Source organism: Pseudophryne corroboree, chromosome 2 (assembly GCF_028390025.1).
Source record: "Pseudophryne corroboree isolate aPseCor3 chromosome 2, aPseCor3.hap2, whole genome shotgun sequence".
NCBI classification, from domain to species: Eukaryota; Metazoa; Chordata; class Amphibia; order Anura; family Myobatrachidae; genus Pseudophryne; species Pseudophryne corroboree.
The window spans coordinates 836,638,868-836,652,115 of NC_086445.1; the positions used below are offsets into that span (position 1 = coordinate 836,638,868).

At 48.6% G+C, this 13,248-nt stretch overlaps 1 protein-coding gene across 2 annotated transcripts in view; it reads right to left on the bottom strand.

Moving 5' to 3' along the window:
• RPS6KA3 (ribosomal protein S6 kinase A3) overlaps positions 1-13,248 on the bottom strand; it is a 357,052-nt gene that overhangs the window by 141,643 nt on the left and 202,161 nt on the right. For both annotated transcript variants that reach the window (XM_063955757.1, XM_063955758.1), the window contains one exon: positions 3,212-3,328. In XM_063955757.1, the coding sequence (XP_063811827.1) occupies positions 3,212-3,328 (117 nt within the window). The remainder of the gene's footprint in view (positions 1-3,211; positions 3,329-13,248) is intronic.

The window sequence follows — 13,248 nt, forward strand, 5'->3', positions numbered from 1 at the left end:
GGAGAAGTTTGGTTGAGAGACCAATGCTGTCCAGAAACCTCTCCCTGGACGGTGCCTTTAGCAGAAGATCGTCCAGGTCCAGGTGAATTATATTCACTCCGTTTGTGAAGTAGAAACATCATCTTTGTCATCACTTTGGTGAACACCCTCGGTGCCGTGGAGACCCAAAAGGCAGGGCCTGGAACTGGTAGTGACAGTCCTGCAGTGCAAACCGTAGATAAGCCTAATGAGGCGGCCAGATCGGAATGTGAAGGTATGCATCCTTGATATCCAGAGACACTAGGAATTCCCCCTCCTCCAGACCTGAGATCACCACTCTCAGAGACTCCATCTTGAATTTGAACACTCTTAAGAACGGGTTCAAGGACATGAGGTTTAAAATCGGCCTTATCGAACCATCCGGTTTCGTTACTACAAACAAGTTGGAATAGTACCCCTTGTTTTGCAGATGAGGTGGAACTGGAACAATGATGCAAGTCTGTACCAGTTTTTGGATGGCATGCTGTAAAGTCATACTTGCCTCTTGTGAAACTGGTAAGCCTGATTTGAAGAATCTGTGAGGTGGGAGCTCTTGGAACTCCAGTCTGTAGCCCTGGGAAATAAGATCTATGACCCAGGGATCCTGGCACGAACTTGACCAGATGTGACTGAAGAATCTTAGTTGGGCTCCCATCTGACAGCCTTCCAGGCATCACGGTCAACAGTCATGCTGAAGGATTTGAGGAGGCAGAGCCTGAGCTCTGCAGTTGCTGGTTTGCGTGGTTTACCTCTTGCGCCTATGGAGGCCATAGAAGCACCTCTGGATTTGCCCTTAAACTTGGTCGTCCGAAAGGACTGTAAATTTGATGCTGAATAAGCATTCTTGGCTGGGGGAGCTGCGGAAGGAAGATTCATAGACTTACCCGCAGTAGCATTGGAGATCCATTTGTCTAGTTCATCTCCAAATAAGGCCTCGCCTGTGAATGGTTGGCCTTTCACAACTTTCCTGGAGTCCGCGTCAGCAGTCCACTGGCGTAGCCATAAGGCCCTGCGTGCTGACACTGCCATAGCGGTGGTGCATGCATTAAGCAAGCCTATCTTTTTATGGCTTCCACCATAAAGTTCACAGAGTCCTGTATATGCTGCAGGAGTAAAACAACATCCCCCCTAGACAAGGAATCTTACCCCTCAATTAGGTTACCTGATCATTTAGCAATGGCTTTTGTGATCCACCCACATGCAATAGTGGGTCTCTGGGCCACCCACAGGGCTGTGTACAATGATTTGAGTGTAGTCTCAATTTTACAATCAGCCGTGTCTTTTAGGGAGGCTCCACCAGGGAGAGGCAATACAATTTTTCGTGACAGCCTAGAGACTGATGCGTCCACTATTGGTGGATTTTCCCATTTTTTCCTATTCTATAGCAGAAAATTAAAAGATGAGAGCAACCTTTCAGGGATTTGAAATTTCTTATCTGGATTAACCCACGGTTCTTCAAACAGGGTATTCAATTCCTTTGACACAGGAAAAGTGACCGAGGACTTCTTTTTTACATTAAAATAAGATTCCTCACACTCCTCTGACACCTTATCAGGAATTTGTAGAACATCTCTGATAGCCTCTATAAGAGCCTCTATTCTCTGTGACAGAGTAGCATCCCCCTACCCCCTCCAAATTCACCTCACCCTCCTCCATGTCTGACCTGTCAGAGTCAGACTGCAGGATACGGGCCAGAGATTGTTTTTGTAGACAAATAGGAGGGGGATTAAGACGCTGGTTTGGGGACTGAGTTTCTATTCATAAACTCATCTACAGTCTGTCTTAAGTACTGCGTCTCTTTCTCATTGCGGGATAATTTCGTAAAAATATTGGAGATCATTCCTTTAATGGAATTAACCCACTCCAGTTCAGCCCCGCTATTCTGGGAAGGTGCACTGCCCTGAGCACCCAGTAGTGAGCCCCCTGGTGAAGAGGAACACTCTGCTGTACAAGAAACACACTCTTTGCCTGACATAATGTAAATGTGTCAAAACACACACACACAGGAAAGGGTTAAGCACAATTAAACCCACAAAGAGCCCTTCAGGGGGAGACAGAGTTATTTGGAGCCAGCCCTCACCGCGCCCTTATCGCTAATGCCAAGCTTAGCCGGGTCGCAGACTAAGTACCCTGATAGGGGACTTAGTACACTAATAGTCGCTCCCCCCCGCTATGACCCCCTGGTATCGGTGAGGTAAACTGGAGTCACTTCGGAGGGTCTGCGCGTCCCTGTCAGTCAGCGTCCGTGTCCACTGCAGAGGGAAAATGATACTGGTGGCCTGCTGGATACTCTCATAGTGAAGCCACCGTCCCTTCAATGGCGAGTGGTCTTCCCGCTTTTTTTATACTGGCTGAGGTAATCTGGTGCTTAAAATGGAGAGAACACCATTTTAAGGTTGTTTTTGCCAGTGTGGGTACTGTGTACAGTACTGAGACGCAGCTGTGAACTGAGTCCCAAGACGCATTCTGCCCCGGTTAGAAGCCGTGTGTCTCCGTACCCTCATGACGCCAAAGTGGCTGGCGCCTCGCTAACCGGGACGCCAGCTTAGTACTCGCCACTCTTCATTCTTCTTGCTTTGTTAAGGGTGGAGGCGTGCTGCAGGAATGTACACTTGCCGTGGTGTGGCTTGCGAATAGTTCCCTCAGGAGCTCAGTGTCCGGTCAGCGGGGAACGGGACCATTAACCCATCAAGAGGTTGGGCCGTTTACCCCCCTAAGTCTCACAAAGCAGGCAGGCTGGTGCCAATCAGCCCTGCCTGAAATAACAAACATAAAATAAATGCAGAAAACTCTGGAGGAGCTTCCATAAGCGTGACTGGATCCTCCAGGCACATTTTCTAAACTGAAACGGAGTCTGGTAGGAGGGGCATATAGTATGGAGCCAGCCCACACTATAAAATTATTAAAGTGCCCATGGCTCCTAGTGGACCTGTCTATACCCCATGGTACTAATGGAACCCCAGTATCCTCTAGGACAGTAATGGCTAACCTTGACACTCCAGCTGTTGTTGAACTACATATCCCAGCATGCCCTGCTACAGTTTTGTTATTTGGCCATGCTAAAACTGATGCAGGGCATGCTGGGATGTGTAGTTCAACAGCAGCTGGAGTGTCAAGGTTAGCCATCACTGCTCTAGGACGTAACAGAAAAATACCTTAGTAGAAAAGTTGGACAGTAACGAACTAAACTCACCTTTCCGAATGAGCCTTGTCCAAGTACCTTGAGAAGCTCAAATTGTGAAGGGTCCGCTTTCTCGTATCCTTCCTTTACATGGTGTGTAATTGCAATCTCATTTATATTTCCTTCATCCTACAGGACAAAAAAGAAAGCAAGCTTATTAGGGCAGAATGTTTCTGTCATGTATTTATATATCAATTATAAATTTGGATCCCGATTTAAATTACAGTAAATCATTGCGAACAATTGCATGATGACATAATTGCAGATGTGCAAGTGCACTGTGTGTGCCACATGGATTATCTCATTACATTGGCATCTGTTAAGGGGTGGGATGTATTAGACAGCAAGTTAATCAGTTTTTGAAGTTGATGTGTTGGAAGAAAGATTAATGGGCAAGTGTTAGGATTTGTGCAACTTTGACGAGGTCCTAAATGTGATGGATAGGCAACTGGGTCAATGCATTTTCAAAATGGCAGGTCCGGTGGGGTGTTCCCAGTATGCAGTGGCTAGTACCTACAAAAAGTTCATGAGCATCCAGGACTCATTAGGGGAAATTCACATGAATGTAATTGATGTACGTGGGTAGCGAATGCTAGCCTGTTTGGTCCCATCCCACAAAAATGCTAATGTAACACAAATTACTAAAAAAGTCAGAGCACACAGTGCATCGCAGCTTGCTGTATATTATTATTATTTTCCTTTATTTATATGGCGCCACAAGGGATCCGCAGGGTCCATTACACAGTACATAATCAAATGAGCAAACAAGAAAACCACACTTACAGTTCAAGACAATATAGGACAGGTATAGAAAACCATGGTCTAGGTGCAATCAAAGGGAGTATGGAGAATAATATAGTGTAAGTAAGAAAAGGAAAGGCACATGAGGAGAGAAGTCCCTGCTCTTGCGAGCTTACAATCTAAGCTGTGTATGGGGCTGAATAGCCTGCAAACCAGTTAGGAGTGCTCATGTTGACCACTGTTCACTGTCAAAAGTGCCTACAAATGGCACATGAGCATCAGAACTGGACCATGAAGCAATGGAAGGTGGTGGCATGGTCTGATGAATCACATTTTCTTTTACATCATGTGGATGGCCAGGTGTGTGTGTGTCATTTACATGGGTAAGAGATGGCACCAGGATGCACTATGAGAAGAAGGCAAGTCAGCAGAGGCAATGTGATGCTCTGGGCAATGTTCTGATGGGAAACCTTGGGTCCTGGCATTCATGTGGATGTTACTTAGACATATACAACCTACCTAAACATTGCTGCAGATCAAGTACACCCCTTCATGATAATAGCATTCCCTGATTTCACTGGACTCTTTCAGCAGGATAATACGCCCTGACACACTGCAAAGATTGTTTAGGAATGGATTAAGGTGTTCACTTGACCTCCAAATTCCCCACATCTCCAGCCGATTGAGCATCTGTGGGATGTGCTGGTAAAACAAGTCCGAGCCATGGAAGCCCCACCTCACAACTTACAGTACTTAAAGGATCTGCTGCAAGACACCTTCAAAGGTCTTGTGGAGTCCATGCCTCAAACCTCAGAGCTGTTTTAGCAGCACGAGGGGGTGGTGGGTGGTGGTGGGGTGGGGGGCAGGGCTACATATTGTTAACTCTTACGAGAATATACAGAGAGGCATAAGGGCTTAACTTTTACCTTAATTAATAATAAGGGGACCAACCTATAAAAATAATGCAGAATTTAAAATGATAGAAAACATGTAACGTTAAAGTGGGAGAAGTAGTGAGAGCAGTAGGAACAGACAGTTGGTAGAAGCTGCCCTATTTCAGAGCAGTACAAAGTGAATAAGAAGTATGGACACGGTTTAGCTAGGGGTCACAGCACAATGCTTTTGTTGTCTCCAGTCCTGACTGAAAGAATCACATTTGGAACCTCCTTTGCCCCATGGGATTGCCCTACCCGATAAACAGCTCTATGGGGACCAGGCCTCGAATCCATGGCAGTTAGAGCTGCAGAGGAGTGTCAGAGCTAAGGCATGTAGCTCTCTAGTAACACCCGAGACCCTGCGTAACCCTGATCGAGCTTTAGCCTGGGTTCCTTCTCTCCTGATTTCCACCATGCAGAGTCGGACTGTAATCTCTAGCTTGTGGTGGTTTTGCTTAAATGCCTGCATCAGTGTTTCCTGAGCATGAAAGCTGCATTTTCCCTTGATGGTGGCCAATTTTTTCTGGCATTCTCTGCTGGTGACGCCCTGTACTACCAGGAGCTACCCGTTAAACAGGCAGTGTTTTATTATGTACATTGCACCCTACGTGTACCAGCCACCAGGTGTCCAACTCACTTTAGTCGATTGTGGTCTGACTGGTTGATGGTGTATGTGGGGTGGTCCGATTGGCATTCAGGTGGCATGTGGGTGGTGAAATGAGAGAGTTTAAATATTACATGTAAATGTATGCTACACTTACGGGCATATCCAAATAGCCCCCAAGGCTAGTTGATGGCTACGACTTATTCAGTTAGATCTTACATCACTGCGTGTAACTAGGATTTTTCCTTGCAGCCTTAGAAGCTGAAAGGAAAAAATAAGATTTTACTTACCGATAAATCTATTTCTCGTAGTCCGTAGTGGATGCTGGGGACTCCGTCAGGACCATGGGGATTAGCGGCTCCGCAGGAGACAGGGCACAAAAATAAAGCTTTAGGATCAGGTGGTGTGCACTGGCTCCTCCCCCATGACCCTCCTCCAAGCCTCAGTTAGGATACTGTGCCCGGACGAGCGTACACAATAAGGAAGGATTTTGAATCCCGGGTAAGACTCATACCAGCCACACCAATCACACCGTACAACTTGTGATCTGAACCCAGTTAACAGTATGACAAACGTAGGAGCCTCTGAACAGACGGCTCACAACAAATAACAACCCGATTTTTTTGTAACAATAACTATGTACAAGTATTGCAGACAATCCGCACTTGGGATGGGCGCCCAGCATCCACTACGGACTACGAGAAATAGATTTATCGGTAAGTAAAATCTTATTTTCTCTGACGTCCTAGTGGATGCTGGGGACTCCGTCAGGACCATGGGGATTATACCAAAGCTCCCAAACGGGCGGGAGAGTGCGGATGACTCTGCAGCACCGAATGAGAGAACTCCAGGTCCTCCTTAGCCAGGGTATCAAATTTGTAGAATTTTACAAACGTGTTCTCCCCCGACCACGTAGCTGCTCGGCAGAGTTGTAATGCCGAGACCCCTCGGGCAGCCGCCCAGGATGAGCCCACCTTCCTTGTGGAATGGGCCTTGACAGATTTAGGCTGTGGCAGGCCTGCCACAGAATGTGCAAGTTGAATTGTGCTACAAATCCAACGAGCAATCGTCTGCTTAGAAGCAGGAGCACCCAGCTTGTTGGGTGCATACAGTATAAACAGCGAGTCAGATTTTCTGACTCCAGCCGTCCTTGAAATATATATTTTCAATGCCCTGACAACGTCCAGCAACTTGGAATCCTCCAAATCGCTAGTAGCCGCAGGCACCACAATAGGCTGGTTCAGGTGAAACGCTGACACCACCTTAGGCAGAAACTGAGGACGCGTCCGCAGTTCTGCCCTGTCCGAATGGAAAATCAGATATGGGCTTTTATACGATAAAGCCGCCAATTCTGACACTCTCCTGGCTGAAGCCAGGGCCAGTAGCATGGTTACTTTCCATGTAAGATATTTCAAATCCACCGATTTGAGTGGCTCAAACCAATGGGATTTGAGAAAATCCAAAACTACATTAAGGTCCCACGGAGCCACTGGGGGCACAACCGGGGGCTGTATATGTAGTACTCCTTTTACAAAAGTCTGGACTTCAGGAACTGAAGCCAATTCTTTCTGGAAGAAAATCGACAGGGCCGAAATTTGAACCTTAATGGACCCCAATTTGAGGCCCATAGACAATCCTGTTTGCAGGAAATGTAGGAATCGACCCAATTGAAATTCCTCCGTGGGGTCCTTCCTGGCCTCACACCACGCAACATATTTTCTCCAAATGCGGTGATAATGTTGTGCAGTCACCTCCTTCCTGGCTTTTACCAGTGTAGGAATGACCTCTTCCGGAATGCCTTTTTCCCTTAGAATTCGGCGTTCAACCGCCATGCCGTCAAACGCAGCCGCGGTAAGTCTTGGAATAGACACGGTCCCTGCTGAAGCAGGTCCCGTCTTAGAGGTAGAGGCCACGGATCTTCCGTGAGCATCTCCTGAAGTTCCGGGTACCAAGTTCTTCTTGGCCAATCCGGAGCCACGAGTATCGTTCTTACTCCCCTTTGCCGTATAATTCTCAGTACTTTTGGTATGAGAGGCAGAGGAGGAAACACATACACTGACTGGAACACCCACGGTGTTACCAGAGCGTCCACAGCTATTGCCTGAGGGTCTCTTGACCTGGCGCAATACCTGTCCAGTTTTTTGTTGAGGCGAGACGCCATCATATCCACCTTTGGTTTTTCCCAACGGTTCACAATCATGTGGAAGACTTCTGGATGAAGTCCCCACTCTCCCGGGTGTAGATCGTGTCTGCTGAGGAAGTCTGCTTCCCAGTTGTCCACTCCCGGAATGAACACTGCTGACAGTGCTATCACATGATCTTCCACCCAGCGAAGAATCCTTGCAGCTTCTGCCATTGCTCTCCTGCTTCTTGTGCCGCCCTGTCTGTTTACGTGGGCGACTGCCGTGATGTTGTCCGACTGGATCAACACCGGCTAACCCTGAAGCAGGGGTTTTGCCAGGCTTAGAGCATTGTAAATCGCTCTTAGCTCCAGTATATTTATGTGAAGAGACATCTCCAGGCTTGACCATAACTCCCTGGAAGTTTCTTCCCTGTGTGACCGCTCCCCAGCCTCTCAGACTGGCATCCGTGGTCACCAGGACCCAGTCCTGTATGCCGAATCTGCGGCCCTCTAACAGATGAGCACTCTGCAACCACCACAGAAGAGACACCCTTGTCCGTGGCGATAAGGTTATCCGCTGATGCATCTGCAGATGCGATCCGGACCATTTGTCCAGCAGATCCCACTGAAAAGTTCGTGCGTGGAATCTGCCGAATGGAATCGCTTCGTAAGAAGCCACCATCTTTCCCAGGACTCTTGTGCATTGATGCACAGACACTTTCCCTGGTTTTAGGAGGTTCCTGACAAGTTCGGATAACTCCCTGGCTTTCTCCTCCGGAAGAAACACCTTTTTCTGAACCGTGTCCAGAATCATTCCCAGGAACAGCAGACGTGTCGTCGGGGTCAATTGAGATTTTGGAAAATTCAGAATCCACCAGTGCTGTTGCAGCACTACTTGGGTTAGTGCTACTACGTCCCCCAGCTGTTCCCTGGACCTTGCCCTTATCAGGAGATCGTCCAAGTAAGGGATAATTAATACGCCTTTTCTTCGCAGAAGAAACATCATTTCGGCCATTACCTTGGTAAAGACCCGAGGTGCCGTGGACAATCCAAACGGCAGCGTCTGAAACTGATAATGACAGTTTTGCACCACGAACCTGAGGTACCCTTGATGTGAAGGGCAAATTGGGACATGCAGGTAAGCATCCTTGATGTCCAGGGACACCATAAAGTCCCCTTCTTCCAGATTCGCTATCACTGCTCTGAGTGACTCCATCTTGAACTTGAATTTTTGTATGTACAGGTTCAAAGATTTCAGATTTAGAATAGGTCTTACCGAGCCGTCCGGCTTCGGTACCACAAATAGTGTGGAATAATACCCCTTTCCCTGTTGTAGGAGGGGTACCTTGACCATCACCTGCTGAGAATACAGCTTGTGAATGGCTTCCAATACCGTCGCCCTGTCTGAGGGAGACGTTGGCAGAGCAGACTTTAGGAACCGGCGAGGGGGAGACTTCTCGAATTCCAACCTGTAACCCTGAGATACTATCTGCAGGATCCAGGGGTCCACCTGTGAGTGAGCCCACTGTGCGCTGAAATTCTTGAGTCGACCCCCCACCGCCCCTGAGTCCGCTTGTAAAGCCCCAACGTCATGCTGAGGGCTTTGCAGAAGCCGGGGGGGGGGCTTCTGCTCCTGGGAAGAAGCTGCTTGGTGCACTCTCTTACCCTTTCCTTTGCCTCGGGGCAAATATGACTGTCCTTTCGCCCGCTTGTTCCTATAGGAACGAAAGGACTGCGGCTGAAAAGACGGTGTCTTTTTCTGTTGGGAGGGGATCTGAGGTAAAAAGGTGGATTTCCCGGCTGTTGCCGTGGCCACCAAATCCGATAGACCGACCCCAAATAATTCCTCCCCCTTATACGGCAATACTTCCATATGCCGTTTGGAATCCGCATCACCTGACCATTGTCGCGTCCATAAACTTCTTCTGGCAGATATGGACATCGCACTTACTCTCGATGCCAGAGTGCAAATATCCCTCTGAGCATCTCGCATATAAAGAAAAGCATCCTTTAATTGCTCTAAAGTCAATAAAATACTGTCCCTATCTAGGGTATCAATATTTTCAGTCAGGGAATCCGACCAAACCACCCCAGCACTGCACATCCATGCAGAGGCGATGGCTGGTCGCAGTATAACACCAGTATGAGTGTATATACTTTTCAGGGTAGTTTCCAGCCTCCTATCCGCTGGATCCTTGAGGGCGGCCGTTTCAGGAGACGGTAACGCCACTTGTTTTGATAAGCGTGTGAGCGCCTTATCCACCCTAGGGGGTGTTTCCCAGCGCGCCCTAACCTCTGGCGGGAAAGGATATAATGCCAATAACTTCTTTGAAATTAGCAGTTTTCTATCGGGGTTAACCCACGCTTCATCACACACTTCATTCAATTCCTCTGATTCAGGAAAAACTACAGGTAGTTTTTTCAGACCCCACATAATACCCCTTTTTGTGGTACATGCAGTATCAGAGATATGCAAAGCCTCCTTCATTGCCGTGATCATATAACGTGTGGCCCTACTGGAAAATACGTTTGTTTCTTCACCGTCGACACTAGATTCGGTGTCCGTGTCTGGGTCGACCGACTGAGGTAAAGGGCGTTTTACAGCCCCTGACGGTGTCTGAGACGCCTGTACAGGTACTAACTGGTTTGCCGGCCGTCTCATGTCGTCAACTGATTTTTGTAATGTGCTGACATTATCACGTAATTCCATAAACAAAGCCATCCATTCCGGTGTCGACTCCCTAGGGGGTGACATCACCATTACCGGCAATTGCTCCGCCTCCACACCAACATCGTCCTCATACATGTCGACACACACGTACCGACACACAGCAGACACACAGGGAATGCTCTTATCGAAGACAGGACCCCACTAGCCCTTTGGGGAGACAGAGGGAGAGTTTGCCAGCACACACCCAAGCGCTATAAATATATAGGAACAACCCTATAGAAGTGTTGTCTCCCTTACAGCAGCTTAATATATCAAAAAACGCCCAAAAAGTGCCCCCCCCTCTCTGTTTTACCCTGTTTCTGTAGTGCAGTGCAGGGGAGAGTCCTGGGAGCCTTCCTCGCAGCGGAGCTGAGCAGGAAAATGGCGCTGTGTGCTGAGGAGATAGGCCCCGCCCCCTATTTCGGCGGGCTCTTCTCCGGTGTTTGTGAGACCTGGCAGGGGTTAAATACATCCATATAGCCCCAGGGGCTATATGTGGTGTATTTTTTAGCCAGAACAAGGTATTCTCATTGCTGCCCAGGGCGCCCCCCGCAGCGCCCTGCACCCTCCGTGACCGCTGGTGTGAAGTGTGTGACAACAATGGCGCACAGCTGCAGTGCTGTGCGCTACCTCATGAAGACTGAAAAGTCTTCTGCCGCCGGTTTCTGGACCTCTTCACTTTTCGGCATCTGCAAGGGGGTCGGCGGCGCGGCTCCGGGACCGGACTCCATGGCTGGGCCTGTGTTCGATCCCTCTGGAGCTAATGGTGTCCAGTAGCCTAAGAAGCCAATCCATCCTGCACGCAGGTGAGTTCACTTCTTCTCCCCTAAGTCCCTCGTTGCAGTGAGCCTGTTGCCAGCAGGACTCACTGTAAAATAAAAAACCTAAAAACTTTTTCTAAGCAGCTCTTTAGGAGAGCCACCTAGATTGCACCCTGCTCGGACGGGCACAAAAACCTAACTGAGGCTTGGAGGAGGGTCATGGGGGGAGGAGCCAGTGCACACCACCTGATCCTAAAGCTTTATTTTTGTGCCCTGTCTCCTGCGGAGCCGCTAATCCCCATGGTCCTGACGGAGTCCCCAGCATCCACTAGGACGTCAGAGAAATAAGAATTTACTCACCGGTAATTCTATTTCTCGTAGTCCGTAGTGGATGCTGGGTACTCCGTAAGGACCATGGGGAATAGACGGGCTCCGCAGGAGACTGGGCACTCTTTAAAGAAAGATTAGGTACTACATCTGGTGTGCACTGGCTCCTCCCTCTATGCCCCTCCTCCAGACCTCAGTTAGGGAAACTGTGCCCGGAAGAGCTGACATTACTAGGAAAGGATTTGGAATCCAGGGTAAGACTCATACCAGCCACACCAATCACACCGTACAACTTGTGATAACTATACCCAGTTAACAGTATGAACAATAGCTGAGCCTCATTCAACAGATGGCTCAGAACAATAACCCTATAGTTAAGCAATAACTATATACAAGTATTGCAGAAGTCCGCACTTGGGACGGGCTCCCAGCATCCACTACGGACTACGAGAAATAGAATTACCAGTGAGTAAATTCTTATTTCTCTGACGTCCTAGTGGATGCTGGGTACTCCGTAAGGACCATGGGGATTATACCAAAGCTCCCAAACGGGCGGGAGAGTGCGGATGACTCTGCAGCACCGAATGAGCAAACTCAAGGTCCTCCTCAGCCAGGGTATCAAACTTGTAGAATTTTGCAAACGTGTTTGATCCCGACCAGGTAGCAGCTCGGCAAAGTTGTAAAGCCGAGACCCCTCGGGCAGCCGCCCAAGAAGAGCCCACCTTCCTCGTGGAATGGGCTTTTACTGATTTAGGATGCGGCAGTCCAGCCGCAGTATGTGCAAGTTGAATCGTGCTACAGATCCAGCGAGCAATAGTCTGCTTAGAAGCAGGAGCACCCAGCTTGTTGGGTGCATGCAGGATAAACAGCGAGTCAGTTTTTCTGACTCTAGCCGTCCTGGAAACATAGATTTTCAGGGCCCGGACTACGTCCAGCAACTTGGAATCCTCCAAGTCCTGAGTAGCCGCAGGCACCACAATAGGTTGGTTCAAATGAAACGCTGATACCACCTTAGGGAGAAATTGGGGACGAGTCCTCAATTCTGCCCTGTCCATATGGAAGATCAGATAAAGGCTTTTACATGACAAAGCCGCCAATTCTGACACACGCCTAGCCGAAGCCAAGACCAAAAGCATGACCACTTTCCACGTGAGATACTTCAACTCCACGGTCTGAAGTGGCTCAAACCAATGTGATTTTAGGAAATCCAACACTACGTTGAGATCCCAAGGTGCCACTGGAGGCACAAAAGGGGGCTGAATATGCAGCACTCCCTTAACAAACGTCTGAACTTCAGCCAGTGAAGCCAGTTCTTTTTGAAAGAAAATAGACAGGGCCGAAATCTGGACTTTTATGGATCCCAATTTTAGGCCCATAGACACCCCTGACTGTAGGAAGTGCAGAAATCGACCCAGCTGAAATTCCTCTGTTGGGGCCTTCATAGCCTCACACCAAGCAACATATTTTCGCCATATGCGGTGATGTTTTGCTGTCACATCCTTCCTAGCTTTTATCAGCGTAGGAATGACTTCCACCGGAATGCCCTTTTCCATCAGGATCCGGCGTTCAACCGCCATGCCGTCAAACGCAGCCGCGGTAAGTCTTGGAACAGACAGGGCCCCTGCTGTAGCAGGTCCTGTCGGAGCGGCAGAGGCCAAGGGTCCTCTGAGATAATTTCTTGTAGTTCCGGGTATCAAGTTCTTCTTGGCCAATCCGGAACGATGAGTATAGTTCTTACTCCTCTCTTTCTTATTATCCTCAGTACCTTTGGTATGAGAGGAAGAGGAGGGAACACATAAACCGACTGGTACACCCACGGTGTCACTAGAGCGTCCACAGCTATCGCCTG